At 40.1% G+C, this 26980-nt stretch overlaps 1 protein-coding gene and 1 long non-coding RNA gene across 7 annotated transcripts in view; one reads left to right on the top strand and one right to left on the bottom strand.

Moving 5' to 3' along the window:
* CAST (calpastatin) overlaps positions 1 to 26980 on the top strand; it is a 124604-nt gene that overhangs the window by 94796 nt on the left and 2828 nt on the right. For 5 of the 6 annotated variants that reach the window (XM_079791488.1, XM_079791485.1, XM_079791487.1 and 2 more), the window contains 12 exons: positions 1621 to 1716; positions 5366 to 5464; positions 5962 to 6045; positions 7800 to 7850; positions 8017 to 8088; positions 10154 to 10255; positions 13362 to 13466; positions 14615 to 14707; positions 15994 to 16029; positions 16435 to 16530; positions 17592 to 17663; positions 26751 to 26816. In XM_079791488.1, coding sequence (XP_079647614.1) covers positions 1621 to 1716; positions 5366 to 5464; positions 5962 to 6045; positions 7800 to 7850; positions 8017 to 8088; positions 10154 to 10255; positions 13362 to 13466; positions 14615 to 14707; positions 15994 to 16029; positions 16435 to 16530; positions 17592 to 17663; positions 26751 to 26801 — 957 coding nt within the window. In that variant the 3' untranslated portion in view covers positions 26802 to 26816. The remainder of the gene's footprint in view (positions 1 to 1620; positions 1717 to 5365; positions 5465 to 5961; positions 6046 to 7799; positions 7851 to 8016; positions 8089 to 10153; positions 10256 to 13361; positions 13467 to 14614; positions 14708 to 15993; positions 16030 to 16434; positions 16531 to 17591; positions 17664 to 26750; positions 26817 to 26980) is intronic. The other variant, XM_079791486.1, reaches the window with a different exon arrangement.
* LOC307111543 lies at positions 5475 to 26738 on the bottom strand. Its single transcript, XR_013814596.1, has 3 exons — positions 17581 to 26738; positions 15564 to 15656; positions 5475 to 5911 (listed from the first exon to the last, which is right to left on the bottom strand). It is a non-coding gene; the product is annotated as an uncharacterized lncRNA (long non-coding RNA).

The raw sequence follows: 26980 nt of genomic DNA, 5'->3' as shown, positions 1-26980 counted from the left end.
CTAAAACCTTAAAAGTATGATGCCAAAAGTGTTTTAACATGAAGTGGTTAATAAGAAAGCCCATTATGCTGTCTTTTTGTACATGCAGCTTTGTTTTGCCTTTTTCTGAAGGTGCTTTCTTTCCCCAAGCTGACCTTGACTTCCTTGCAATTTAAGACCTGTAATTATTCCTTCAGGAAAGCGTTCACGCCCATGCTTTCTTTTCTATTCCTGCCTCTGTGACTGACCTAGCTAAAGTTGTCATCACCACTCTCCTCAAGATGGCAATGGCCTCTGTCTTCAGTCTCCTTCCAGTCGGTCCTGTATGTCCAACAGAGTTCTTCTTTCTTGAGCATGCTTGTAGCCACGTTGTTCCCCTGCGCCAGCCTTCAGGAGCTACCCATTTCTACAGAAGAAAAATTTCTGCTAAAGTGTTCTGGCCCCAGATTCCTTTTCTACCCAGGTGCATCCCCACATCACTAAACCATGACATTGAATGTGTGTCTCCATGGCTTTGCTCACATGGTTCCTTCCATCTGGAATAACCTCCCCTCCTAATTCTACATCAACTCAAGTCTTAGTCATCCCTTGAAGGCTGTGCTAACATATGGCCTCTGTCTCCTGCTTTTCCCTCCCCAAACCTGACCACACTTCCAACTCTAATTAAGCAGGATATAACATGCCAGCGAGTCTGTAGTTCTTTCTTTATATATATATATCCCTGGTAAGGCATTTGTTGCAAACAAGTTATTAGCTCTTGGTCCTTCTTTACACCTTACATTTATACAAAGTTTTAAGTAGTAAGTTCTTTGAACAAGAAATCGTACCCTATTAATAGTCATCTGCTAAACACCGCACACATAGGATATATTTCCATAAATGCCTGGATTATAAATAGTTTATTTGAATTTTTACCTTGTGATAAAATAAAGCTCTCAAACTTGAGCATACATCGGGATCGCCTGAGGGTTTGTTAAAACAGATTGCTGTGCCCTACCCCTAGAATTTCTGATTTAGTGTGCTGGCATGGGGGCCCGAGAATTTACATTTCTAGTAAGTTCTCTGGAAATGCTGAGGCTGCTGGCCCAGGGACCACACTCTGAGAACTCCTGGGATAGTATTACTACTTGCATTTGTATATAGCTATTTACAATGTGCAGGGAGCTCTTAGATACATAAAAATGATGTATTTATGTAATTATGTAAAATATTACATTGTATTATATGATTGATATATGATGAGAAATAATTTATAAAAATAAGAAATAATAGTTGCTAAAATTTATTGCATTTACTGTTTCCAGGTACTATGCAAAACACTTCACATGTTTTATCTCCTTAAAGCCCCGTCAACACTTGATATGTAGGTACTACTATCGTTCTCACTTTTCAGATGTGGAAACTGAGTTTTACAGAGGTTAGGTAACCTACCTAAGGAGAGAGGTAGAACTAAGTTGAAATAATGGTAGCCGAAGAGCTTTAACGTGCCTCGACTTATTTACTGTTCAACAACCCTATGTGTCCAGGAGAATCACGCTCACAGCGTCTTCTATAGCAGAGTGTATTGTCGATTCATCATTGTTCAGTGTTACTAGCCCGATAGCTCTAAAAATTCATCATTGTACCTGCTTCTTCCCACAGGAATCGCAGGCCGCCGCCCCGGCTCCGGTGGGAGAGGATGTGCCTCGGGCCTCCTTGTGCAGTGTGCAGTCAGCACCACCCAAGCCCGCGGCCTTGGTGAGTGGTCCTCTGGGCCCTGAGAAATGTCTCGGGGAAGTAATATTCCTCCCATGCACTGTCTGCTCTGTGCACCAACATATTATCTTATTCTGACACAACCAGGAAATCTTCTCTAGCTGTAGTCGCTACTATTTGGGGCTTCAGGGGGTGCTAGAAAGTCAGGCTATATTTAAATTTTTCATTAGATTCCTATAAGCTCTGTTTTTTCTTGCACCTTCTGAAATTCTTCCTAGTTCTTCCGTGATTGTGAATAATCATGCTTTTTCACTTTGCTGCATTTTTTCGAGCCTATTTGGAGTTCCACAAATAGCCCGATCTCCCTTTTCCTGACTCCGGGGGGCGGGGGGGGGAGGGAGGGGAGGGGATAATCTGCACCAGAATCATCAGGACCCCCACTCCCACCCGAAGGGGCAGAGATTGACTCAGCTCCTCTCCCTTCTTCATCTCTTGCCTCTCTCTCACTTTCCATCTTTTGGATGAATCCTGATATTTAACTAGTTGAATCTTTGTTTCCTTTTGAATTCACTAGCCCACAGAGCCTGATTAGAGAATAACATCAGTGGGTTATGTTTCAGTACTACGGACTTGGTGGCTCTGTACGCTGAATAGCTAACCTGTTCTAGATGCTTTATAAGATCTTCTTAAATTTTCACAGGGACACGATTCAGACTGATCATCTGTTATAGATGAGGGAAATGAACCTATAACTTGACCTTGAACAAGCAACTTAACCTTTCAGAGCCGTAGCTGAAATGAAACTATGGCCCCAGCCCTCAGCTACCTTCAAGTGTAGTGTGGATATGGGTCAGATCTCAAGCTCACGGCACGACTTGATCACTAGTGTGGAAAAGGGCAGAGGGACTGTGGGTGCCTCACCCTCCAGGGAGAAGGAGGAAAGACTTGCAGGTGATGGGCATCATCACACAGGTGGTGAGAGTAGCGCTGTTGCGTGGGGAGACCAGTGAGCCGAGGACAGGCCAAGCTCCGGGGTGTGCGGCACTTGGTATACTTGGGATGTGTGCATTGAGGTGTTTGAGGTGCAGGGCAAGTGTCCAGGGTATCCTGAAGTGGCTCTTCCCACCAGGGAAGTCCTTGGTGCCAACTGCAAATCCCCTCAAAGCCCAGAGTCTCCCTCCTGCCGTATGCAAGATTTGAGGGCCCCCCCCTTTTTTTTGAGGTTTCAGGGTACTCTCTAGAAGTTCAACATTGTGGGAGCCAGGCACAGGCCCTGGTGGCAAAGACCAGGAGAGAGGAGAGAACCTGTGAACAGATTGGAGGAAGAATAGGGACAGAGGCAGTGATGGAAATCAGGACGATAATAGCCAACATTCCAGGGCAGAACCCTTGTGACCTAAGCATGTGTCATCTACTCCTCATGCCAAGTGTGACTGCCAGGGCCTCAGAGGGCTCAGTTACTTCCTTTCCAACGTCACCCTGACGGTAGAGCCAAGCATTGGGCGTACAGTGAACAGAAAATAAACAGAGCCCTTGTTTTTCCATTCTCTGACTCCCTTTCCCGGGCCTCTGCCCCAGCAGCTCTGGTTACCGCGGTTGCCAAGATTACCGTCACCGAGGTTCGTGGGCATTTCTGGGATTGTGACACCCTTGGGAACCAGAGAGAATAGCTACAGTGTGTGCTAAAGGTCAGAGGACTCGGGAAAGGCTTGAGGATTAGTGAGCAAAAGGTAACAAAGACCAGAGGCAGGAGGCGAACATGTGCCCCGTGTGGTTCTTGCTTGTATAAAAAGAACATTTATGGAGGAAATCCAGAGACCCGAGTTCTAGTTCTGAATCTGACAACATGAAATGCTATTGAAATAGAAGTTTTAGTCCTTAGTCCTATTTCCAGATTCCTTAGTTCTTAATTCTGCTGCTGCTTCTCCAAGCTTTTGTTGCACTTCTTTTTTCCCCCATGAAATGGATTGGGTGACGTTGGTTAATAAAATTATATAGGTTTCAAGTGTACAATTCTATGATTTACCATTTGTATATTGCATTGTATGTTTACCACCCAAAGTCAAATTTTCTTCTATCACTACATATTTGACCCCCCTTCCCTCTGGTAACCACCATACTGTTGTCTGTGTCTATGAATTTGTGTTTGTTTTTCTTGTCTGTTCATTTGTTGCTTTCAGTTTTATATCCCACATATGAATGAAATCATATGGTTCTTGACTTTCTGTCTGACTTATTTCTCTTAGCATAATATCCACCCATTTTGTCACAAGAGGCAGTATTTCCTTTTTTTTTAAGGCTGGAAATCACTTATTTCTTAAGTCAAAGGACAGAGAGGCTCAGGAAACAGTGGTTTCGAAAGATTCTACAGCAGAGAGTAAGAGAAAGCAGACGTGGAGTGTGAGCAGGTGTCTGGGATCAGATAGCAACTCGAGTTAAGATAAGATTTGGGATCGCTGCAACTCTTGCAATTTAGATATAATCCCAAGCAAATGAGATACAGCAGGGATTGTTGTTGCTCTTGGAATAAAATCTATGCAGCGTCCAACCACTAGATGGTGATACATCCCTTTCCTCTTAGGCTCCCGTTCCTCGGTGGTGGTACTTCCTTAGGCAGTGCCGTTTAGCTGAGAACCAACTTTCTTCACTTGGAATGACAGCCAAGCTAAAGAGACTTTTACTCTAAAATCCCAATATATACTCAATATGAGGTCATAGACTTTTCTGGTAAGAATAAAGTTTGGGAGACAGTTTAATTCAGGAGCTTTCATATTTTTTACCAAGACCAATAGTCGGAAATGTATTCATATCACAACCTAGGACCCACACAATAGAAACGGCAGTTTGATAAGTAGTACTTATCCTTGTTATGCAAGATGTCTTCTGTTCTACTCTTTCATTAAAAAACAAAAACAAAAAACCAAACGTCCTGGCCATGAACTCTAAATTGATTTTACGAGCCATTAACCTGTGGCTCATGGCCTGTGGTTTGGGAAGAAGCCAGGTATAGTCCTTTCTTTTAGCCCAAACGTAGTTTCTTCTTTGTTTTCCCTTTATACCATTTATGCTCTATGTCCATCCCCTTTCTCACTGCATCACGAGAGGAGCACATTTCATTTGAACAACCGCACCACAGTGTCATTGTGCCTCGCGGGTCAGTCAGCCACACGCGTTCACCTGGATCAGCGTGAATCCCCTTTGACCAGGCGAGGCCAGCTGGCCGACGTAGGCTTCTGTGCCTCAGCAGGCGCCCGCCTCCCCGGACGGCCAGGCTGGCTCACAGAACATCGAGAAGAATGTCCTCTCCTGGGCTTCTCTGGAAATCTTGCCTTTGCTGCCTCAAAAACAGTCACAGCAAGTCACTCCTTTCTTCTTCCCTGGCTACCAGCTTGTCTGTGGCACACCTATTCCACTGCCTGCCTTATACCCAACCAAAACCGCTGGGTTAGAGCTTCGGTTTCTCAGTGTCAGTGCATCAGTTGCACACACTTCATGCTTCATATACGAAACTTGCTCTGATTTCTAACGTTTTAGATTCTAATTCAGTTGATAATTCAAATTATTAAAAGATAACATGCGCCTCTTGTCTAGGTCTGAAAGAAGGATATGCCCTTTGCATTGTTTGATGTAGTCTCTTTAGAAGGAGGCACTAACCACCTGTTTCGTCCATCCACTCCCGTCCTTTTCAAAGGGCATGGCGCCAGACGACGCGGTGGAAGCCTTGGCTGGCCGCCTGGGGAAACGGGAGGCAGACCCAGAAGCTGGAAAGCCGGTGGAGGATAAAGTCAAGGTAATGGCAGCTCAGATGCTCCTAGAAAGTAGCTACCATTGATCGCCCTCAGTCCCCAAATAAGTTCGTCATTTTTTAGAATGTTTCCCACAACACGTGACCAGCTGGCCTTCTCTGTTGCCGCACATACCCTGCTTAATAAGCTCAGCCTGCGTGAGCATCAGGTGTAAGCACAGCGGTGGGTGGGCAGCATGCTCGGGTCAGAGTTCGGGGTCCCACCTGGCCCACCTGCACTCCTGTGGCCCAGGGCTCGGGAGAGAAGTGGCGGTGGCCTGCTTCCTCGGGACTTCCTTGTAGCCCGGCAGGCTCCGTGGTGGGTCTGCGCCCGCCAAACTGGTACACTGTGAAGACTAAGGAGCCATCGGAACTCTGCACATAGGGTCATCTGTACGTTCTGACCCAACGATGGCTGTATTTACCTCAACTCGAGTCATGCAGGCATCCGCTCTGTGGAGAAAAGACGTGTTGACAATGGAAATGGTATGATTTCTATTTAGGAGAAAGCCAAAGAAGAGGATCGTGAAAAGCTTGGTGAAAAAGAAGAAACAATTCCTCCTGACTATAGACTAGAAGAGACCAAGGTAAATAGGCTGGGGCTGTGGTCGGCAAACTGCGGCTCGCGAGCCACATGCGGCTCTTTGGCCCCTTGAGTGTGGCTCTTTCACAAAATACCATGGCCTGGGCGAGTCTATTTTGAAGAAGTGGCGTTAGAAGAAGTTTAAATTAAAAAAAATTTGGCTCTCAAAAGAAATTTCAATCGTTGTAACTGTTGATATTTGGCTCTGTTGACTAATGAGTTTGCCGACCACTGGGCTGGGGTATTTTTTCTATTTTATTTTAATTCATACTGAATTCCACATATGTAAAAAGGGGCATGCAAGCAGACCTGGAATATCAAGATCTTGTTTCTTAATACTTGAAACACCAAATAGTATTGATAGCGCACCAGATGTGAAGCTACAATATTCCTAACTGGCATTTTTAGTCCTCCTTGAAGTGAAAATAATCTAAGGTCTAAGCTACCTAATTTTTTTCATCTAATCCATGGTTTGTTACAATACCAGAAATAAGAAAACTTAGAAACCTTTATAAAGATAAGAAAAGGGAAATGGACAGTTGTTTCCTATGAGGGAAAATTTGCAACGTTTAGATATAAAGGAAAAAATAAGAGCACTGTTTTCTTTATTTTGAATGTACAGATTGTTCAGAACAGGGGAGACCCCAGTATTAACCTTGTAGTTTAAGTTTGGCCACTTGAACAGGAGCAGATGCACGGGCAGTAGAACAAATGCCAGTCATCTCCATTATGTGCCATTACTTAAGAGGATATCCAACTAAACATGAACAGTTCAGCAAAAATGTGCACTAGTCATTTGTCCGGCAAAGACGGGAGCTCTATTGAGCTCTCCCAGGTTGAGTTCATTCTGCTTGCTTATGCATTTTTTTTTTTTTAAATTCTCACACAAGGGTATTTTTCCATTGATTTTTAGAGAGAGTGGAAGAGAGAGGAAAAGACAGAAATATCAAAGTGAGAGAAACACATTGATTGGTTGCCTCCTGCAAAGCCCCAACCTGAGCCTGGGCCAGGGAGGAGCCTGCAACTGGAATCAAACCCGGGACCCTTCGGTCCACAGGCCAGTGCTCTGTCCACTGAGGAAAACGGGCTAGGGCTGCTTCTGCATTTCACAGTTCACTTGAAACCATGGCATTTCTATTAGTAATATGGGCTTGTGTGTTTGCTGTTGCAAGGTTTTTAGAGAACTTCTTAAGGGCCACGTGTTCTGTCCCTACTCACCCCCTCTCCAAATTTGTAGAGGCGGGTAACACTCTTCCTCATGGGATGTTGGTTGCTTTCTCGCTCCCTTTGCTGAATTTTAGTAGTTGATTGGCTTTCCCTGACCACTTTGTTTGGTGAAAGTTTCGTGTTGCCTCTACGGTTAACCAGCTTTTTCTAAGCAACTTCTGCAAAGCCCTCCGACCCCCAGGCTCACCCCAGGCTCCCAGTGTCCTGCAGGTGCCCTGTCACAGCGCCATGCACCGCACGACATGAACTGTTCACGTGTTTTTTCCGGCACTTGTTTGTGGGCTTCCGAGGTCACAGGCTGCTTCATCTGCTTTGTAGCCCCGTGCCCAGGGAGTGCCTGGTATATGTGAGCTGTTCGTTGCCATGAACTAATTATGGCATATTCTCTGGTGAGAGAGAACTGTTTCCTGAAATGATCATCTAATTGATAATGCACAGCAACATCAGGCATAATCGGATAATGTCTACAAGGGTTCATACTTAGGATGAATGCGAAATGACTCAGTGCCATGTTTTTCTCCCCCTGCATAGGACAAAGACGGAAAACCACTCCTGCCAAAAGAGTCCAAGGAATCGCTTCCAGTAAGCAAGCCCGTTTTCTCCGAGCATGTCTTTCTCACGTGGCCCTGACTGTAATTCAGGAAGGGCATAGCTTTCTCTTTCATGAGTTGACCAGCTTATGAATAGTATAACATGGTTTTTGAAGAGGAGACAAATCAGGTGTCTGATACATTTCTGGTTCTTGCAGCCCTTGAGTGACGACTTCCTTCTTGATGCCTTGTCTAAGGACTTCGGTGGACCCCCAGACACTTCACCACTTGTGAGTCTGAAACTCCTGGTTTTATTTCCTCACTTTCAGAGTGGCAGAAATAAATGGAAACCTGTGACTTAGGATCTGACTTGGGAGCTGAGGAAACAGTCACAGAATTAATGGCCCTCAACCCACAGTAGCCACTAAAAATGTGTTGCATCCTGAAATAGTAAATATTGTTCCAGCACAGTTAATGTTTTCAACAGCGTCACTAATGAAACCAGTGAGCATGTACTCTATCAAGTACACCTATGAAAAGAGAATTTCAAATTGAGTTTATCTAAAATTACTTCTTAGACAACTTTACCAGCTGATATTCTACAATTTGGTCATTTTCCAAATTACCTCTAAGGAAACTTAGCTTCCTGTGGAATAGATAGGCCTTCAAAGGGAATTCTGTTACTAGAAAGTTTGGAAAATGCTGGGTAACCGTAAGCAGGTTTCTCCACTGCAGGATTTTTAGGACTTTTTGTATGTGAACATATTGTAAGTCTTTTGGAGTTCCCATACGTATGTAACTGCAGAACCTTTTCTGTGGAGTCTGGGTTATTTAATCCTATGTGAACAATGGCATGCAAAGTATGTATCAGTTAATAAATAGAGTAAGTGGCAAACAGAAAAAAATAATGATTCCTTGGAGTTGTCAGAAGTTTTTGCTCTCACCTTTGTACATAACATTATGTATGCTATGTATATTAGTAACAGATTAGAAAATATAATTATCTAACAAGATGTAGACATATATAAAGAAAACTGCAATAGAAGACATAAATTAAAAAAGAATATGAAGAAATTAAAACCCATACATCTAAGGCAGTTTGATAAATGTCTTAAAAGAATGACAACAATTATTTCCAGTCATTTTTAAGTTAATATTTTTAGTAAAATAGTAATATATACTATAACTCAGTTATTCTGTAATATATTTGAAAGTGAATGCATAAAAATGTGAAAAAAATAATACTGAAAAGCATTTTTCGCTCTTTTTAGGGAAGATTAACCTAACTGAATACTAGGCTTTATAATGCTACTAGAGGCCCAGTGCATGAAATTCACATGCTCGGGAGGGTCCCTCAGCCCGGCCTGTGCCATCCCGCAGTCCGGGAGCCCTCGGGAGATGTCCAACTGATGGCTTCGGCCCGCTCCCTGTGCAGTCGGACATCCTTAGCGCTGCCACGGAGGTGGGAGAGGCTCCCGCCACCGCCGCTGCGCTCGCCAGCCATGAGCCCAGCTTCTGGCTGAGTGGCACTCCCCCTGTGGGAGTGCACTGACCACCAGGGGGCAGCTCCTGCGTTGAGCATCTGCCCCCTGGTGGTCAGTGCACGTCATAGCGACCGGTCGTTCTGCTATTCTGTCAATTTTCATATTAGCCTTTTATTATATAGGATAATGGTTAGAAAAATACAGTTCTGATTCAGAAAGCAAAGTCACAGGGCAATGAAAAAAGAAATCGAGAAATGAACATAAATGACAGATTTAGTATATTTTTAAAATGAGAGAAGAGATCATTTCATAAAGATTCTGGAATAATAATAAAACTGAAACTTCATACAACACAACAGGTAACAGTAGTACGTCATACCTAATATATTATCAGGATTTGAAATATGTGATAAATACCTCATTTGGGTGAGCAAGTCTTGCTTATTCATTGCTTTTAACAGTGTAAGTTCCTAGTAACTTCTGAGAAGGCAGTTGGGCAGAATTTAGCTAACACCGAAAGAAAAAAGAACCACTGCTAGAACTTTGATTCAGGGCAACTAATTACACAGAAGCAAGCTGAAAAACTGCAAAAATATAACAAGAAATGGGTAAACCAACCATGAAGCTCTAAGTCATTAGCTTACTAAACACCATTTAGAGTCATAAATAGGACTAGAAGTTGTGCAAAATAATGCCATGGAGTAAGAAATGGAATAAAAATTGCTCTTAAGATCCTATGTTACTAGGCTTTCCATTTGGATCAAGAGAATTAATAATCGTAAAGCTATATTAAGAGTTGTATTTAAGTGATGGCATTGTGGACATACTTTTGTATATAACATATTAACGACCAAAGTCTTTCTTTTAACAGAAGCCATTCGACAATACTAAACTCACAGCTGCCGTCTCCGAACTGGTTTCCCGAACCCCAGCTGCAACCACGCACTCTGCAGGCCCATCCCCTAGCACTCTGGTAAGCAACGTATTTTATAAATACTTTCTCCACGGCAGCAGCAACAAGAGGAAAGAAAGTAGGACTCCTGCTTAGAGTAAGTGGAAATAGACAAAAATTGTTAGAAAGATTGGGCACCTTCAGAAGAGAGAAGACTGGCGACTTAGGGAGATGACAGAATATTGAAAATGATCAAAGGAAACAATATATGTGAAAATATTTTATACACAGTTGAGGAGCTTAAATTGCTGCTTTATTAGAATTGAAAGTGCAGTGTGTACATATTTATTAGGTTTTTAAAAAACGTTTTTTCAGCTTTCCTGATCATTGATTTTTCTCCTTTTTTTCTTAACACATACTGTAAATACTATCCATTATTTAACTTCAAGTTTATTTTATGGAATTGTGCAGTATTTGAGCTTCTCCCCCTAAAAAAACTAACAAACGTATGATGGACTGGCATTGTTTTCCTCCCATTCACACTAGTTAAAAATGTGTCATTTTCATGCTAGCAATAGAAAAACCTCAGCATCAATACTGTTTTAATTATTTACATATTCTGAGGCAAGACTGAGGGATCAAAGTTCTTCCAGACTTCCTTGATTAATTTTCTGTGCAGTACCAAATGTGAAATTATCGAGGAGACCACGGCACATCAAAAGATAGAGATTGCCCTAAACCAGACCCCATCTCCTCTGGTTGAGAAGTGCCGGGCTAGCTAGATGGAGATGAAGTAGCTTTAGTGAAGTCAGCTCTGCTTCCTCTCCTTTTGATGTATCATCAAAGCTCACTTAGTGCTGTAGTCGGAGACTCTGAGTGAATTTTCAGCCTGTTGGGTCAGCCTCAGGAGCATCTGAAAATATCCAGAGGCACTAATGACAAAGGCCAGACCCTGCGGGGGCAGCTCCACCAGCAGCAGCTATAATCCTGGGCTCTCGTGGAGCACGTAAAGTAGTAAAATGCTGTGTGTGTGTGTGTGTGTGACACCCACGTGATGGAAGTCCCTGTGCCACAGAAAGGAGAATCATTAATAACCCAGGCTCCCTTGACACTTCAGTTCTTAATACTCAGGTGAGAGGCTCTGCCCTGACTGAGGCTATTAGTAGACATCCACAATCAAAGGCCTTTTTCTTTTTAAGCCAAAAGATTCCTGATTTTATTTTCTTTCAATTAGTTTTCTTTTTCAACTACAGTTTACATCTAATATTATTTTGTACTAGAGGCTTGACCGGTGGGGTCCCTCAGCCTGGCCTGCGGGAAATGGGCCGAAAATGGCTCTCCAACATCCCCTGAGGGGTCCCAGATTGCGAGAGAGCGCAGGCCAGGGGACCCCACCAGTGCACGAATCCGTGCACCAGGCCTCTAGTATGCATGTAAGATCTTTGGTTAATCTCTTTCCCCCTTCCCTCTGAGATTCATCAGTCTGTTCCATGTGTCCATGCCTGTGGTTTTTGCTCCTGCGTTGAGCGTCTGCCCCTTGGTCGTCAGTGTGCGTCATAGCTACCAGTCAGCCGGTCAAACACTCGGCCAGTTGCTTAGTCTTTTATATATATAGATTAGTTTCAGGTGTACAGCATAGTGGTTAGGAAATCATATACTTTACAAAGTGTTCCCCCCCATATTTCCAGTACTCACTTGGCACCATACATAGTTATTAAATATTATTAACTATGCTGTACTTTATATTCCATGACTATTTTGTCACTTCTCAATTTCTTCACCCAGTCCCCCAATGCTCCTCCCCTGTGGCAACCATCAGTCTACTCTCTGCATCTATGAGTCTGTTTCAATTTTATTCTTTAGATTCTACATATAAGTAAAATCTTATTTGTCTTTCTCTGACTCATTTCACTTAGAATAATACCCTCTAGGTCCATCTGTGCTATCGCAAATGATAGGATTTTGCTCTTTTGATGGACACTTGGGCTGCTTCCAAATCTTGGCTATTGTATATAACACTGGCAATGAACATAAGGGTGCATATATCCTTTCAAATTAGTGTTTTGTGGAATTTCAGTCATAAGGCAGTTCCATTTTTTTTATGAACCTTCATACTGTTTTCCATAGTGGTTGCACCTATCTGCATTCCCAGCAACAGTGCACAAGAGTTTGCTTTTCTCCACATCCTCACCAACACTTGATTTATTGATGATAGCCATTCTGACAGGAGTGAAGTGATATCACGTGGTTTAATTTGCATTTCTCTGGTGATTAGTGACAGTGAGCATCCTTTCATATGTCTATGGGCCATCTGTGTGTCCTGTTTGGAGAAGTGTCTATTTGGGTCCTCTTCCCATTTTTAAATTGGATTGTTTGTTGTGTGAGTTCTTTATAAATTTTGGATATTAGCCCCTAATCATTGGCGAATATGTTCTCCCATTTAGTAGGTTGTCTTTTCATTTTGTTGATGATTTCCTTTGCTGTGCAAAGACTTTTTAGTTTGATGCAGTCCCATTTGTTTATTTTTTTCTTTTATTTCTCTTGCCTAAGAAGGTATTTCAGAAAAAAATATTGCTAAGAGAAATGTCAGAGATTTTACTGCCTATGTTTTCTCCCAGGAGTTTTATGAAGGTGGTCTAGTTTCATTTTTTTTGCATGCATTTGCCTTTCACAGGTATATTTTAGAATGATACCTTTTTTGTGTGTGTCAGTTTTTCCATCAGAGGGTCTAGTTTTAGTTAATATTTTATTTGGAGCCATTACCAAAATTAGGTGTAATCTTTATTTAAATGAATATACTCTGGAATCAAAGGGTAAACTAAACTATAATAATTCATTTCTGGGGACATTAGATTGTCACCAGCAGTGTTACATACACTGAAAACATTTCAAGACATATTTCCAAGCAAATCAGGCCAAGGAACCCCATCTTTTTAGGAAATACCTCTTCTCTTGGACGGTGCAAGATATCTGGGGGTGGGGCAGGGGTAGACAGGTGCCAAGAGGTCACTGAGAGCCCGAGAGCAGAGAGAAAAGCACTGACAAGGGGTTGGCAGTCCAGTGCCTTCCACCCACCCAGTCCATCTCCCGTGAAAATCCTCATGGAAGTATTAGTGGCGGTGCCGAAGCCACTTTCCAATGGGTGACCTGATTCGGCCAACCAGTGATTAATTCAGATTTTCTTTAGCAGAGGGACAAAGAACTCGACGATGCCCTGGATCAACTTTCGGACAGTCTAGGGCAAAGACAGCCTGATCCAGATGAGGACAAGCCAATAAAGGATAAAGTCAAGGTAAAAGAAAACTTAAGGCTTTTTTCACAGCCTAGAATACTCTACCCTCTACACACACACAAAAGTAACTTCCAACTTTGTCTGGAGTTTCATTTTCCCCCCTCCCTGTGGTCTATGTTGTATTTCTTTACTTCCTTGGTGAGGATTATGCTGTGTCACAGATTCAGGCAAATGTCCTGTTTGTGAGACCAAACCTTGTTATGATGGAAAAGCATCTGACATCCATAAGTGTGCATTTCTTAGGTGGACACATTCTGTACACGTAGTGGCAGAGGTTTCCCTAGAAGCCTTCTCTGCTGGCATAACTGCGTGCAAATTCCAAAAGGAAGTGGGCGTGGGACCAGGAGTGCAACACTGTGCAGAGGTGTGTCTACCAGGCACAAACTGTTCTCTCTCCATATCTTATACAACATGTATTTATACTTAACATACAGTATTCAGCAATCCATTTAGCTTGGAGCCAGGAAGTAACTGACCATCCAAATTGGTGTCCCAAAAACAAGACATTTCAAGGAATCATGACATCTTAATTCTGCCGTTGTCATAGGAATGCTGAAAATGTGAACTTAACCTATATTTGAAAAATGAAACTTAAACGATGCAGGAAAAAATCTAAAGCACTCCCTGGGCGGGGGAGAGTTTGGGGGAGAAAGAGGCCAGCCACGCCCCACTGAGATGGGATGCTAGGCTCCAGGTGCTGCTTACTTAACAGCAGGTATTTTCTCACCTGCAACACAAGCAGTCAGCACATCTATTCAGGGTTGCTAAAAAATAGTGGTTACCTATCTAAAGCCAAGGTACAGTGACTTGATTCTTTTATTTGAAAAGTGAAACTCACAGAAAAAGGTATTTTATGCCCTTGAATTTTATCTCTTTACATGGCTTCTGGAATAGTTATTTAATAATTTATTTCAGTTTAAAATACAGGTGGAAAATTCACAGATGTAAACTGACATAGAAGCACATGGGTTTACTTTTTTTCATCAACTAATAGTATGTTCAAGTCATGCATCTTGTTCTCTTTGCTTAATTAAAAAGATCATATGTTTTGCCTCAGAAAATAACATACTATAAATGCTGCATTTCAGAATGTATTCTATAAGCAAAGGAGGAAAGGAATATTAATCATATCCATTCAATGATTATAGGAAAGAGCAAAAGCTGAACATAGAGACAAGCTGGGAGAAAGAGATGACACTATCCCACCTGAATACAGACATCTCTTGGATAACGATGATAAGGTAAACGAAGGCAAATGTCTAGATTGGATATATACAACAAAGCCTTTTAAGTTCAACCCTCAGTTGACATGAGTAGGAGGGTACACTTTAGCATAAAAATGTAATGCGACTATTTTTAATGTGCCCATGATGAGCAGGCTTTCTAGGATTCTATTTAATATTATTGACACCAATATTGTTTGATGTTCAGTTATGTGGACACCGTGGTGTAAAGAGAGTTGAATAATGTGCAGTCACTCACTGATGCTCAACAGAGATTCCAAGGCATGTACACTGATGAATTCTTTTACAAGAAAAGGCTATCAAAAAGAATAATGATATTTGTAATCCTACTGAAACAGAGTCTCTCTCTGTTTAAGGAGCTAGAATTGGAATAATAGGGCAAACAAGGCACCTGCAAACCTGGGGTCTCCCTTTCTTCCTTCTCCTACACCCGCAAAACCATATCCTCAATCACAAGTCCCATTTCTATAGCTAAACATATTCTGTCAAGAAATCCTGGCCTTTGCCTCTAACATATAGAAGCCAGTTTTTCTTAGGTCAACCTGGCCTATATCTCTCCCCATTCTGTTTGGCTCCTAGTTTCAAGTCAGTTAGATGACACAAACCCTTTCCAGGCCTGTTCATCAAATACAAACAAGGGAGTCCAAATTACATCCGTCTTTCTGTCCTGCATTTGGTTTAAAGGAGGTTACCTACTAGCTTGAGTGTCTCTCTTACAGGAATCAGTTCTCCTTGCTTTCATTCAGTATTCCTCAGGATAGCAGTTCTGCACCCAGCTAGAATCCACCCTGCTTTGGTAGTCCCACCTGATTCTGCTTGAATCTTTGGAAAATGGATTATTTAATGTCCTTGCCTTTGTAGATGGGAAAAATCCCTGGTGGGTTGTGCTCATAAACATCTCATGTCTCTGCAGACTGCTCCTCAAATCCTTCTGACCTATAATAAGCTGTAGGAAGACATAAAATCACAAGTTGCTTTTGTAATATTTTAAGTAGAATTCTAACACATGATGGCAGAAAGTTCCTAAATAGTTCATGTTTCTTTCACTTCCAGGACCAGACTCTCCCTCTTGCATTTTCTCCCAGGACATTGAAATAGTTATAGGGTGGTAATTAAGCAAAGCTGGTGGAGAAGAGTAGGGATGCAGGCTAATCAGTTGTTGCAAATAGTATATACTCTGCAAGTCAAGTCATTGGATAATATTGATTATATAAATGCTGACTACACCTAAGTAAACCTTTATAAAAATTTATGTCTAACCAATAGTCTGCTTTGCTTTTAAGGACAAACCAGTGAAGCCACCCACAAGGGAACCAAAGGTAAATACCATAGGTGCATATTTCTATAAAAATATTTTTTTTAAATTCTAGCTGCAACTTTTTCAATTTAGAAATATTTATTGAATGCCCACCCTGTGCTTGGTGTGATGCCAAGAGTACTTAAGAGGGTATTATTTTCTTTCATTCAGTCTTCCCAAGAACCTTTCAAAATAGGCAGTTTCATTTTCCATATTAGAAAATCAGGCTCTGAGAATACTAAGCAACTTGCTGTCAATATTAATATCTCCTTTGTAATACACTACTTCATTAGAAAAAGAATGTCATCAAGTTTTTTTTAAAATAAGGGATGTGGGAAGAGGTACTACCCAGCATTTTTTCCTTGCTTTCTTCACTGGTGGTTGTTTCTATGATCTTGACTGATGGTTATTCCTATTAATGTTTCAGAAACCTGCAGATGATCAAGACCCCATTGATTCCCTCTCAGGGGATTTTGACAACTGTTCAAGTACAAGCACAGAAACCTCAGAGAATACAGCAAAGGTACTGTACTTTGTCATATTGACTTTCTTTGAATGTGTGTCTACACATATATATAATTTTTAGACTATAAAGTAAATTGATGCCATAGAGGAAAACAATATAATTCTACTACCCTGCAAACACTACTTAGTACATTTCTTGTCTTTTTCCGTCTATATATATTTTATATAGTTGTATTTAGAGTCCATAAAATACATTGCATAACATTATTTCATACATATTTCCCATGTTGCCATCATTTTTTACTGCCACACTGTATTTCTGTACAACAATGCTTCCTCCTCATCCCTCCATGTCCAGTTCAACCATTAGCTCCTTCAGGAAGACTTCTCTTACCACTTCTCCCTTCCCTGCCATCTGGGTTACCTATGATCACATGTGTTTTACACCACTCAGCAGTGATATGCCTTTTAACTCTGTGCTCAGCATTAGCAAAATGCCTGGTATATAAAAGATGTCAAAATGTGTTTATTAGTGAAAGAAAAAAATGTAAGTGTGTGGCATTTTACCTTTATATTATACCCTTCCATAAATCAGGAGAAAAAGTGAAATTGACCGTAGATCTCGGTTTGCTATTATGTATATCTCCCAATCACTGAATTTCCAGTCCTTCCCCTATTGGGTGATTTAATTTCTAGTCTGCCTCAGCAACTGATTTCTCATTCCTGGAAACTCATAAATAATGTCTTTTTGGTGAGTGGGCTTTATTTTTATATGTGACTTCCCTCAGCTATCTGTGGTTGTCTCCATTTCTCTTTGTAACACTGAAAACAATGTCCTATTCTTACTCTTAATGAGAAAAATAAGGTCTGAGTGAATCATGCATCATGGAAATGGTCAGAGCATCAGTGTGACCCACATTTCCCTCATTTCTATACTTTTACCTCCAACCTTAATCACTTCTGTATACATTCACCATTGTTCAAAAAATCCTGACTAAAATGCCCAAAGTTTTCCATTATTTAATTAAATTGGAGATCTCCATGCTACTAAAAAGAACAGTCTGAATATATAGATGGATTAATGATAGTGATAGCCTCATTACCTTACCTTTGTTTTAGGACAAAGACAAGAAGACTACTTCCAGCTCCAAAGCACCCAAGAATGGGGGGAAAGCAAAGAATTCTGCAAAGGTAAACAAGAGCAGTTAAATATATTACAAATTAATTTAGCAGTTACAAGTGGCATTTATCCTTTTAGTCATTTAATTTCTGATTGGAATCTATTTAGAATAAAAATTTAAGCATTAAACACTACCTCTCCCATGTCTTGGTAAAGAAATTGAAGTTTTAAAGACTTTTCTAAAAAAACTAACTGGTACTTTAGATTTAGAAACTTAAATGAGCATTCTTAGCACAATCGTTAAAACACCACTAGAGTTGCCCTAGCTGGTTTGGCTCAGTGGATAGAGTGTTGGCCTGCAGACTGAAGGGTCTCGGGTTCGAATCTGGTCAAGGGCACATGCCTGGTTTGTGGGCTCGATCCCCAGTAAGGGTTGTGCAGGAGACAGCCAATCAATGATTCTCTCTCATCATTGATGTTTCTATCTCTCTCTCTCTCCCTTCCCCTTTCTCTCTGAAATCAACACCACTAGAGTACTATTCTCATCTAGAGAATATCACACAAAGTACTGATGGTATCCAATGTCAGGTTTTCACACTCCCTTCCCAGCCACACACCCCCTCCCCCCCCCCCACCCCATCTGTAGATGGCCTTGCGTTCTACTTCAAAAAGAAAATCCTAAGGTCCTCTTCCCACTTACCCATTGACAAACCCTCTCTCCCAACAGTCAATAATCCACTCCCTCCAAAGTCTTCAGTTTCTTCATCTCAATTTTCCCCCCTTAGAGTAAATATGTTTAAGTTCTTTCATCACTCTAAAAGCAATATTCAAACTTAGTAGCCCTCTGCTTATTTCCCTCCATCCTTGAAAGATCTAAGATTTCTGTTTCCTCTTCTTGAGCTCTGCCTGAGATCAGCAATGCCAAGCTGTTAGCTATCTCATTAACCTCTCTTAGATTTGATGCTGTCATGTGATTGAGAGTTTAGGGAATATTGGGATGAGTGAATGCATTTTGCACCTTCACCTCTTCTAAAGACCCAGGCCACCACTTCCAACTGAACATTTCCACTTGGATAACACATTGACAGTACAGGTTCATATACTGCAACTCATTAAATTGAAATTACCATCAATAAAATAAACCATTTGTGTATCATTAAGGAAAAAAAAAGTCAATTTGATTATGATATGCTATTCATTGTAAGAACCATTGCAAATTGAGATATTTTAAAAGGTTGGGGGAGGGAACACCACCAGAGAATATGGTTTATATAAATTTAAGAATATATAAATAGAATATAGAATTAGGGAAGATCTTAGAGTTTCAGTACTATTGTATATCATTTTTCATGTTGCTCTTGAAAGTAGAACTAAGGCTGAGTGGAAGCTTTAGGTTCCAGTTTCAAGCTTCTCCTATTATTTAAATTATTCAAACTGTTACCAGTAAAGGAATGGAAATTGGATTAGACAACTGGACCCCTTCCAATTCTTAAACATATGATTCAGATGGTTATTACTCTGATCCCCTAACTATCATGAGAAATTAAAGGTACAGATTTAAAACCAATAGTCCAGCTACATCAAAACTCTTTACAACAAGATACTTCCAATTCAAGATAGTAACACAGGAAGAGCCTGAACTCGCCTCCTTCCATGCACATGGAATCTACAGCTATAGGTGAAACAATTTGCTCTGGAAAAAAAAAATCCAGAAACTAGCTAAGTGACTCTTACTCATTGAACAAGTGAGGGGAAAAAAAAAAACACCCACATCAAAGCAGGTAGGAGAGGCTGAGATATAATCTTGGCATAAACCTTACCCCTAGTGTGACAACCCCTAACTGGGGAGAACTCAAAACCCAGAACTTCTCCCTGAAGAGCTTAGTTTGAAGCCCACTTTTGGCGCCCGATTTTTAAGAACTGCACCTGAAAGGCCCCAAAACATCTAGCTTGGAAAGCCAACAAGGCTTGTAGCCACAAAGCTCTAGCGAGCTGATAAAACGGTCCTTCAAGGGCTTGCACGCTTGGACTCAACAGCCCAGCACAGAGGCAGCCAATTGAGAGGCGCCTATACTTTTATGAAAGAGGCTTAAATGGCTTGTCAGCCCGAAGGTCAGGCATCTAGCACAGACCTAGATGAATTACTTACCAGGGACAGAGGCTGATGGTGCCGCCGTTGCTCTCCTTTGCTCCAGCCAGCAGGTGCCATCTTTGTGCTCATCCACTGCAGCTTGCCAGCAGCTCCTGGAAAGGCGCTTGCACCCTGCTCTGGTGCCTCAATATTTGCAGCTGCTCCCAGGGGACACCTCTAGATCACCTAGTTCTGCTGGCCAGTGCGACTGAACCCTTGGGGACCCACAAAACTATACAGTATATTTGCATACTTTAAAAGCTGCTGCCTGAGGGTCTGGCTTCCAGTCAGCCTGAACCTAGGTCCTGACTGAGATCCTCCCCGCTTTGGAACTCTGACAGATCTCGGCTACCGGGGGCCGCTTCAATTACATAGGCTGCTAGGACAATCACAAAGGTTTGAGAGACAACTAATAGCTAGAACAAGGTTCAATGATAAGCTTCATCTCCTCCAGGAGGCCACTCCCTTAAGACCGGAAGAGGTGGCCGTTTTATCTAAAGCCTAGAAACCAACACTCAGTATCAGGAAATGAAGAAAGAGGAATGTGTTCCAAACAAAACAAGATAAAGCCACAGAAAATGTCCTTAACCAAATGGGGATGAGGAGTTCAAAATCATGGTCATAAAGATGCTCACCAAACTCCATGAGACCCACAGAGGAGGAAACTAGGTGAACACAGAACTTTAACAAAGAGTCAGAAAATATAAGTACCAAATACTGTAGAAGTTAGAGCTGAAGAATACAATAATTGAACTTAAGTATACACTAGAAGGGTTCAACAGCAGACTAAATGAAGAAAGAATCAGAGTAGCAAAACGAAAAAAGATGGAAAGGAAAATGAAGATAGTTTAAGGAACTTGTGGGACAACATTTGTCTTATAGGGGTCCCAGAAGGAATAGGCAGAAAACTCCCCTAATTTGGGGAAGGAAACAAACATCCAATCTAATGTTGTAAAGGTGGTAGATTGGTAACTTAAAACTAGTATGAAGGTTAAAAGGCAAAAGGTAAAAAATAACTGTAACTACAGAAATTAAAGGATATATACAACAGAGGATGTTAAATGCGGCATCAAAAATATAAAATGGGCTGGGGGTGTAGACGTCTGGTATGGATTCAAATTTAAGTTATCAACCTAAAACAGACTGTTATAAATATAGGTTGCCTCATGGTAACCACAAGGCTGAATGATATAGTAGATACACAAAAAAATAAAGAGAAAGGAATCTAAGCATACCACTACAGAAAGTCATCAAATCATAAATGGAGCAAGAAAAGGAACTGCAAAAGAGCCAGAAAACAGTTAACAAAATGGCCATAAGTACAAACCCATCAATAATTCCTTTAACTGTAATTCTCCTATCAAAAGACAGATTAAGAAAACAAAACAAGACCCATCTATGTGCTGCCTATAAGCGATTCACTTCAGATCTAAGGATATCCATAGACTGAAAAGTGAAGGGATGGAAAAAGATATTCCATGCAAATAGAAACCACAAGAAATCGGGGGTAGCTATCTTTAGACAAAATAAGCTTTAACACAAAGACTGTGACTGAGAGAGATGTCAGCATCGTGGCCATGTGAGTTGTTCCTTTTTCCTTTCCCTTTCGATTTACAACTCTTCAGACTTTCATAACCGAGCACAGGTGACTGCACAGTACACCAGGATACCTGAGGGGTCCTTCCGTCTGTGCATCTGAAAAGGGGTGGATTGAACTGCAGAGGAGGTGCATAGCCAGGAGAATGGTGGCATGGTGGCAACCTTGCTGGCAGAGGAGGTGGAGGGTGAAGGAAGTGGGTGGGGATCTCCCCAGCCATGCATGCAGCAAGGGGGACCCATTGCTGTCTCTGAGGAGAGACTGCAGTGATGCCTTGGGGAAATGGGGGCAGAAACGGGATTACAGCAAAAAGTCTGCCAACAGAGTTCCAGGACTCCCCAACTCAAGGATCCCCCTACGGGGCCATGGGCACACCCAAAGCCCCATGTGCTAAGCATTTATCTCTCCCCACACTGCCACCAGCCTTTTAATTTTTTTAAAAGCCAGCTTATTTTCACAGGCACGCTCCCAATTTTAGCAGCAAATCAGCTCTAGTAAGAGAAACCAAAAACTTGTGCTATACAGCCAATGTCTGGAAAAGCAAAAGTATTCTAATTGCCAGTCAGTTAAACAGAATCAAAAGTAAACAAAGCATTGCCTAAAGAAGAAAGGCGTTTGTTACTTCAAATGCGATGGCAGAGGCACATTTCATCGAACACTGTGAAAAATCATAGTAATACAGTATCACAAAAAAGAAAACCACAATCTTGCAACAACCAAACTCAAAGACATATGGAATATTATTATCTGATAATTCAAAATAGTTGCTATAAAGATATTCAACAACCTATAAGAAAACTCAAGCCATTCAATTAACTAATGGAATAAAATTAATGAACAGAGGAGTACTTTATCAAAGACATAAAAATTGTAAAAACCAACCAGAAATTCTGGAGCCAAAGAATTCAATAAATGAGATGCAGAATACATTAGAAAAGCATTGGAAATGGGGCAGATAAGTCTGAAGAAAGATTAAGCAGTCTGGAGGATAGGAATCTAGAAATTATTCAGGTGGAAGAGGAGAGAGCACTAAGACTTTTTAAAAGGGAAGAAACCCTATGAGAGCTATCAGACTCCATTCTAAAAGCCAATGTAAGAATAATGGGTCTACCAGAAGAAGAGGGCAGAGAGTTTACTTAAAGAAATAATAGCTGAGACTTCCCAAACCTGGGGAAGGAACTAAACATAAAAATCCATGAAGCTAATAGAATGCCTTATTATCTCAATGCAAAAGACTTTCTCCAGACATATTATAATGAAACTGTCAAAAGTCAATGATAAAGAATTTTAAAGACAGTCAGGGATAAAAAGAAAAGAATCCCCATTAAGATATCAGCAGATTTCTCAGCAGAAACTCTATAGGCCAGGAAAGAATGGAATGACATATTCAAAGCATTGAAAAATGAAAACTGCCAGCCAAGAATATTCATTTTGGCCAAGTTATCTATCCTTCAGATGTGGAGAAATAAAGGCTTTTCCAGACAGACAAAAGCTGAGGGAGTTTTGGTGCTTAGGTGCTGGGAAAATATAATTAGAACTGCCTTTCAAGAAATGCTGCGAGGAGTTCACACTGAAAAGCAAAGAGAACAGTACACAAAATGTAGATTACGGTGATATTCAAAATTTGTATTCTTAGAAAGGTGTGTTAAACAATTACAGCATCAAGGTTAAAGGAAAGAAGCATTAAAAATAAATACAGCTACTACAATTTATAACAAATTCACAGCATAGAAAAGATAATATGTCATGTTAAAAATATAAAAGGGGAGGAGTAAAAGGATGTAACCTTTATAGGTGAATGAAGATAAGCTGCTATCAGCAGAAAAAGGACTATTTTTTCAGTTTTTAAATAATTTTATAATTTCCCAATAGATTTTATCTATGAATAAAAAAGAACAAAAGAACAAAGTGTTTACAATAATTATCAAGGCAAAGTTGATTATAACACACATTTCTTTGTAGTGTCATTATTCTGTCAATAACATGATTCTGGCCACTACACACATACACACACACAAAAAGGCAGTGGGTTTTTTGTTTGCTTGTTTGTTTGTAAACCACATGGAACCACAAAAATATCTAGAGCAGAGACACAAAACAAAAAAAATGGTAGGGGTGGGGCGAATGAACAAATCACCATGAACAACTCTCAGCTTAAGAAGGTAGACAGATCAGAAGGAAAAAGAAACAACAGAATTATAAAATAACCAGAAGGCAAGATATAAAATGACATCAGTAAGTCCTTACATATCAATAATCACCTGGATTAAGCTCACAATCAAAAAGCACAGAGCAGGTAGACTAATTTGTTTTTTAAGGACCCGACTACATGCTGCCTACAGGAGACTCATCTCAGCTCTAAAGACACACAGAGGTTCAAAATGAAGGGATGGTAGATAATATTCTAAGTAAACAGAAACCTAAAGAAAGCAGGTGTAGCCATATCAGACAAAATAGACTTCACGCCAAAAATGGTTACAAGAGACAAAGAAGGTCATTATATAATGATAAAGCAGTCAATACATCAAGAGGATGTAACAACTCTAAGGATCTATCTTTCCAATACCCAATCACCAAAATATGCAAATACTAACAAATATTAGGGGACAGATATACCATAAACAACAACAACATAGTAGGGGACTTCAATATCACATTATCAGAAATGGATAGATTAATCAGACAGAAAGTCAACAAGGAAATGTGGGAATTGAGCTATACTTGAGAACAAATTGACTTAACAGACATACAAAGAACATTCCATCCAACAGCAGCAGAATACACATTCTTCTGCATTTGGAACATTCTCCAGCATAGATCATAACAAGATACAAAACAAATTAGCAAGTTTAAGAAGACTGAAATCATACCAACTATCTTCTTTTACTGCAATGGTATGAAACTAGAAATGAACAAGAAGAGAGATCTACAAATATGTGGAAACTAAACAACACTCTGAACAACCAATGGGTCAAAGGAGAAATTAAAAGGGAAATAAGAATTATCTCAAAACCAGTAGAAATGGAAATACAGCATATCAAATCTTGTGGAATGCAGCAAAAACAGTTGAGAGGAAAGTTTATAGCAATAAGTACATATATTAAGAACTTAGAAAAGTCTCAAAAAAAACACACCAATCTAAATTTACTAGTACACCTTGAGGAACTAGATGAAGAACAAATTAAGCCCAACATAGAAAGGAAATAAAAATCAGAGTGGAAATAAAATAGAGACCAGAAAAACAATAGAAAGGATCAACAAAACTAAAAGCTGGATCTTCCAAAAAAAAAAAAAAGAGAGACAAACCTTTATTACTTATTAGGAAAACAGAAGACTCAAATAAATTAGAAATGAAAGAGGAGACATTACAACTGGTACTACAACTACTCATAAGAAAATAAGAAATTACTATCAACAATTATATGGCAACAAATTACATAATTTAGAAGAAATGGTAAAATTTCTTACCTACCAAGACTGAATCAGGATGAAACAGAACATCTGAACAGACCAATAAAGAGTAAAGAGATTGGATCAGTAATCAAAAAATTCCCAAAACACACACACACACACACACACACCAGGACAAGATGGCTTCAGTGGTGCATTCTATCAAACATTTGAAGAAGAATTAACACCAAGCTTCTTCAAATGCTTCCAAAATAGCAGGAAGGAGGGAACACTTCCAGAGTCATGTCATTCTACGAGGCCATCACTACCTTGATACCAAAACCAAATAAGGATGAATATAGATGCAAAAATTCTCAAAACATTAGCACACTGAATTCAGGAACACATTAAAAGAATTATACACCAAGACCAATTGGGATTTATCCCTGGATGCTAGGAAAGTTCAATATACGTAAATCAATAAATGTAATATATCACATAAATAAAATTAAAGATAAAAATCACATGATCATCTCAATAAATGCAGAAAAAGCATCTGATAAAATACAGCATCCTTTCATGGTAAAAACCCTTAAACTATAGGGTATAGAAGGAACATACTTCAACATAATAAAGGCCATATGCAACAAACCCAGAGCAAACATTATACTCAATGTAAAAAAACCCACAAAAACCTGAAGCTTTTCCTGTAGGATCACGAACAAGAAAAGGATGCCCACTCTCCTATTTAATACTCCTACTATTCAATATAGGAGGTCCTAGCTAGATCATTTAGGCAAGACAAAGAAATAAAAGATGTTCAAATTGGAAAGGAAAAAGTAAATTGTTCGTATTTGCTGGTATGGTTTTGTATATAGAAAATCCCAAAGAGTCAACCAAAAAAGTGTTGGAACTAATTAGTAAATTTTCAGGATAAAAAAAAAATCGACATACAGAAATCACTGGTATTCCTTTACACTAATGATGAAACATCTGAAAAAGAAAATATCCCATGCACAATAGCATCAAAAACAATAAAACAGGAATAAATTTAACCAAGAAAATGAAAGATTTGTAGACTAGAAACTGACTGCTGAAAGATATCTAAGACAACGTAAACCAATAGTGAGATATCCCATGTTCATGAATCAGAGGAATTAACATTACTAAGATGTCCTTACCACCCAAAGCCTATCAATGCAATTCTTATCAAAATTCCAATGGCATTTTCACAGCAATCTAATTACTATGTATTTCTCCAAAGAAAATGAAAACACTGACTCAGAAAGATATGTGCACCCCCATATTCACTGAAGCACTATTTATAAGAGCCAAAATATGAAAACCTAAGTGTCCATCTGGGGATGAATGGATTTTTAAAACTGATGTATATATGCACAACAGAATATTATTTGTCCATAAAAAAGAATTAAATCTTGCCATTTGTGACAACCTGGGTGGACCCTGAAGGCATTAGGCTAAGTGAAATAAGTAAGTCAGAAAGACAAATAACATATGATCTCACCTACGTGTGAAATCTCAAAGTTGCTCTTGCCATTATCTCAGATTAATTTGCTTATTATTTAACTTCAGTGATAGAAAGCATATGACCAACCCTTTCACAAAAAGTAGAAAGCATAATAACCCTACATGCTGAGTGGGTTAGCTGGCCAGCAATACCCCCCATTGCAGGGAGAGGAATCACTGTAGAATGAATGAACAGTTCCATCCAAGAACACCTACATATTCTTTTCTTCAATTACCTTGGTCTTAAAAAAAAAAAAAAGTCTAGAGTAAAACATTTAGAACCACTTAAGGTTATTTTTAACTTATAAACTTGAAGGTGAAGAATTCATAGTGCTTTGACTAAATAAAAAAATAATTAGAAAGAACCATCTCATTTTCCCTAATTGACTACCAAGTTTTGCCCCTTTAATTTTTAGAAGCCCATCTCCTCATAAGGATCTTCTGGTTGATCAGTTTTATGATACTTAATCCAGAAAAGGAAGAGCTCTTTGATGGTTTTGCTTTCCCTTTTAGGCAAAGGAGGAAACTTCCAAGCCAAAAGCTGATGAAAAACAAACAAGTTAAAGTTCACACTATTTGGTAAGTTGGATGTTTGTTGCAAATGAGGGCAACGGTACCTACCTTCTACCAACCTATGTGTTATAGGCGAGAGAAACTAAGTCTGCTTCTTGAGTTATTTCATGTTCTCAACTATTGGCATGAAATGCACATTGCAAAATCTATAGAGTAATTCTCTGAAAAGC

The sequence above is a fragment of the Cnephaeus nilssonii genome (assembly GCF_951640355.1).
Source record: "Cnephaeus nilssonii genome assembly, chromosome: 2".
Lineage (NCBI taxonomy): Eukaryota > Metazoa > Chordata > Mammalia > Chiroptera > Vespertilionidae > Cnephaeus > Cnephaeus nilssonii.
The sequence above is the reverse complement of the archived record's forward strand: the minus strand, read 5'-3'. Positions and strand labels throughout refer to the sequence as shown.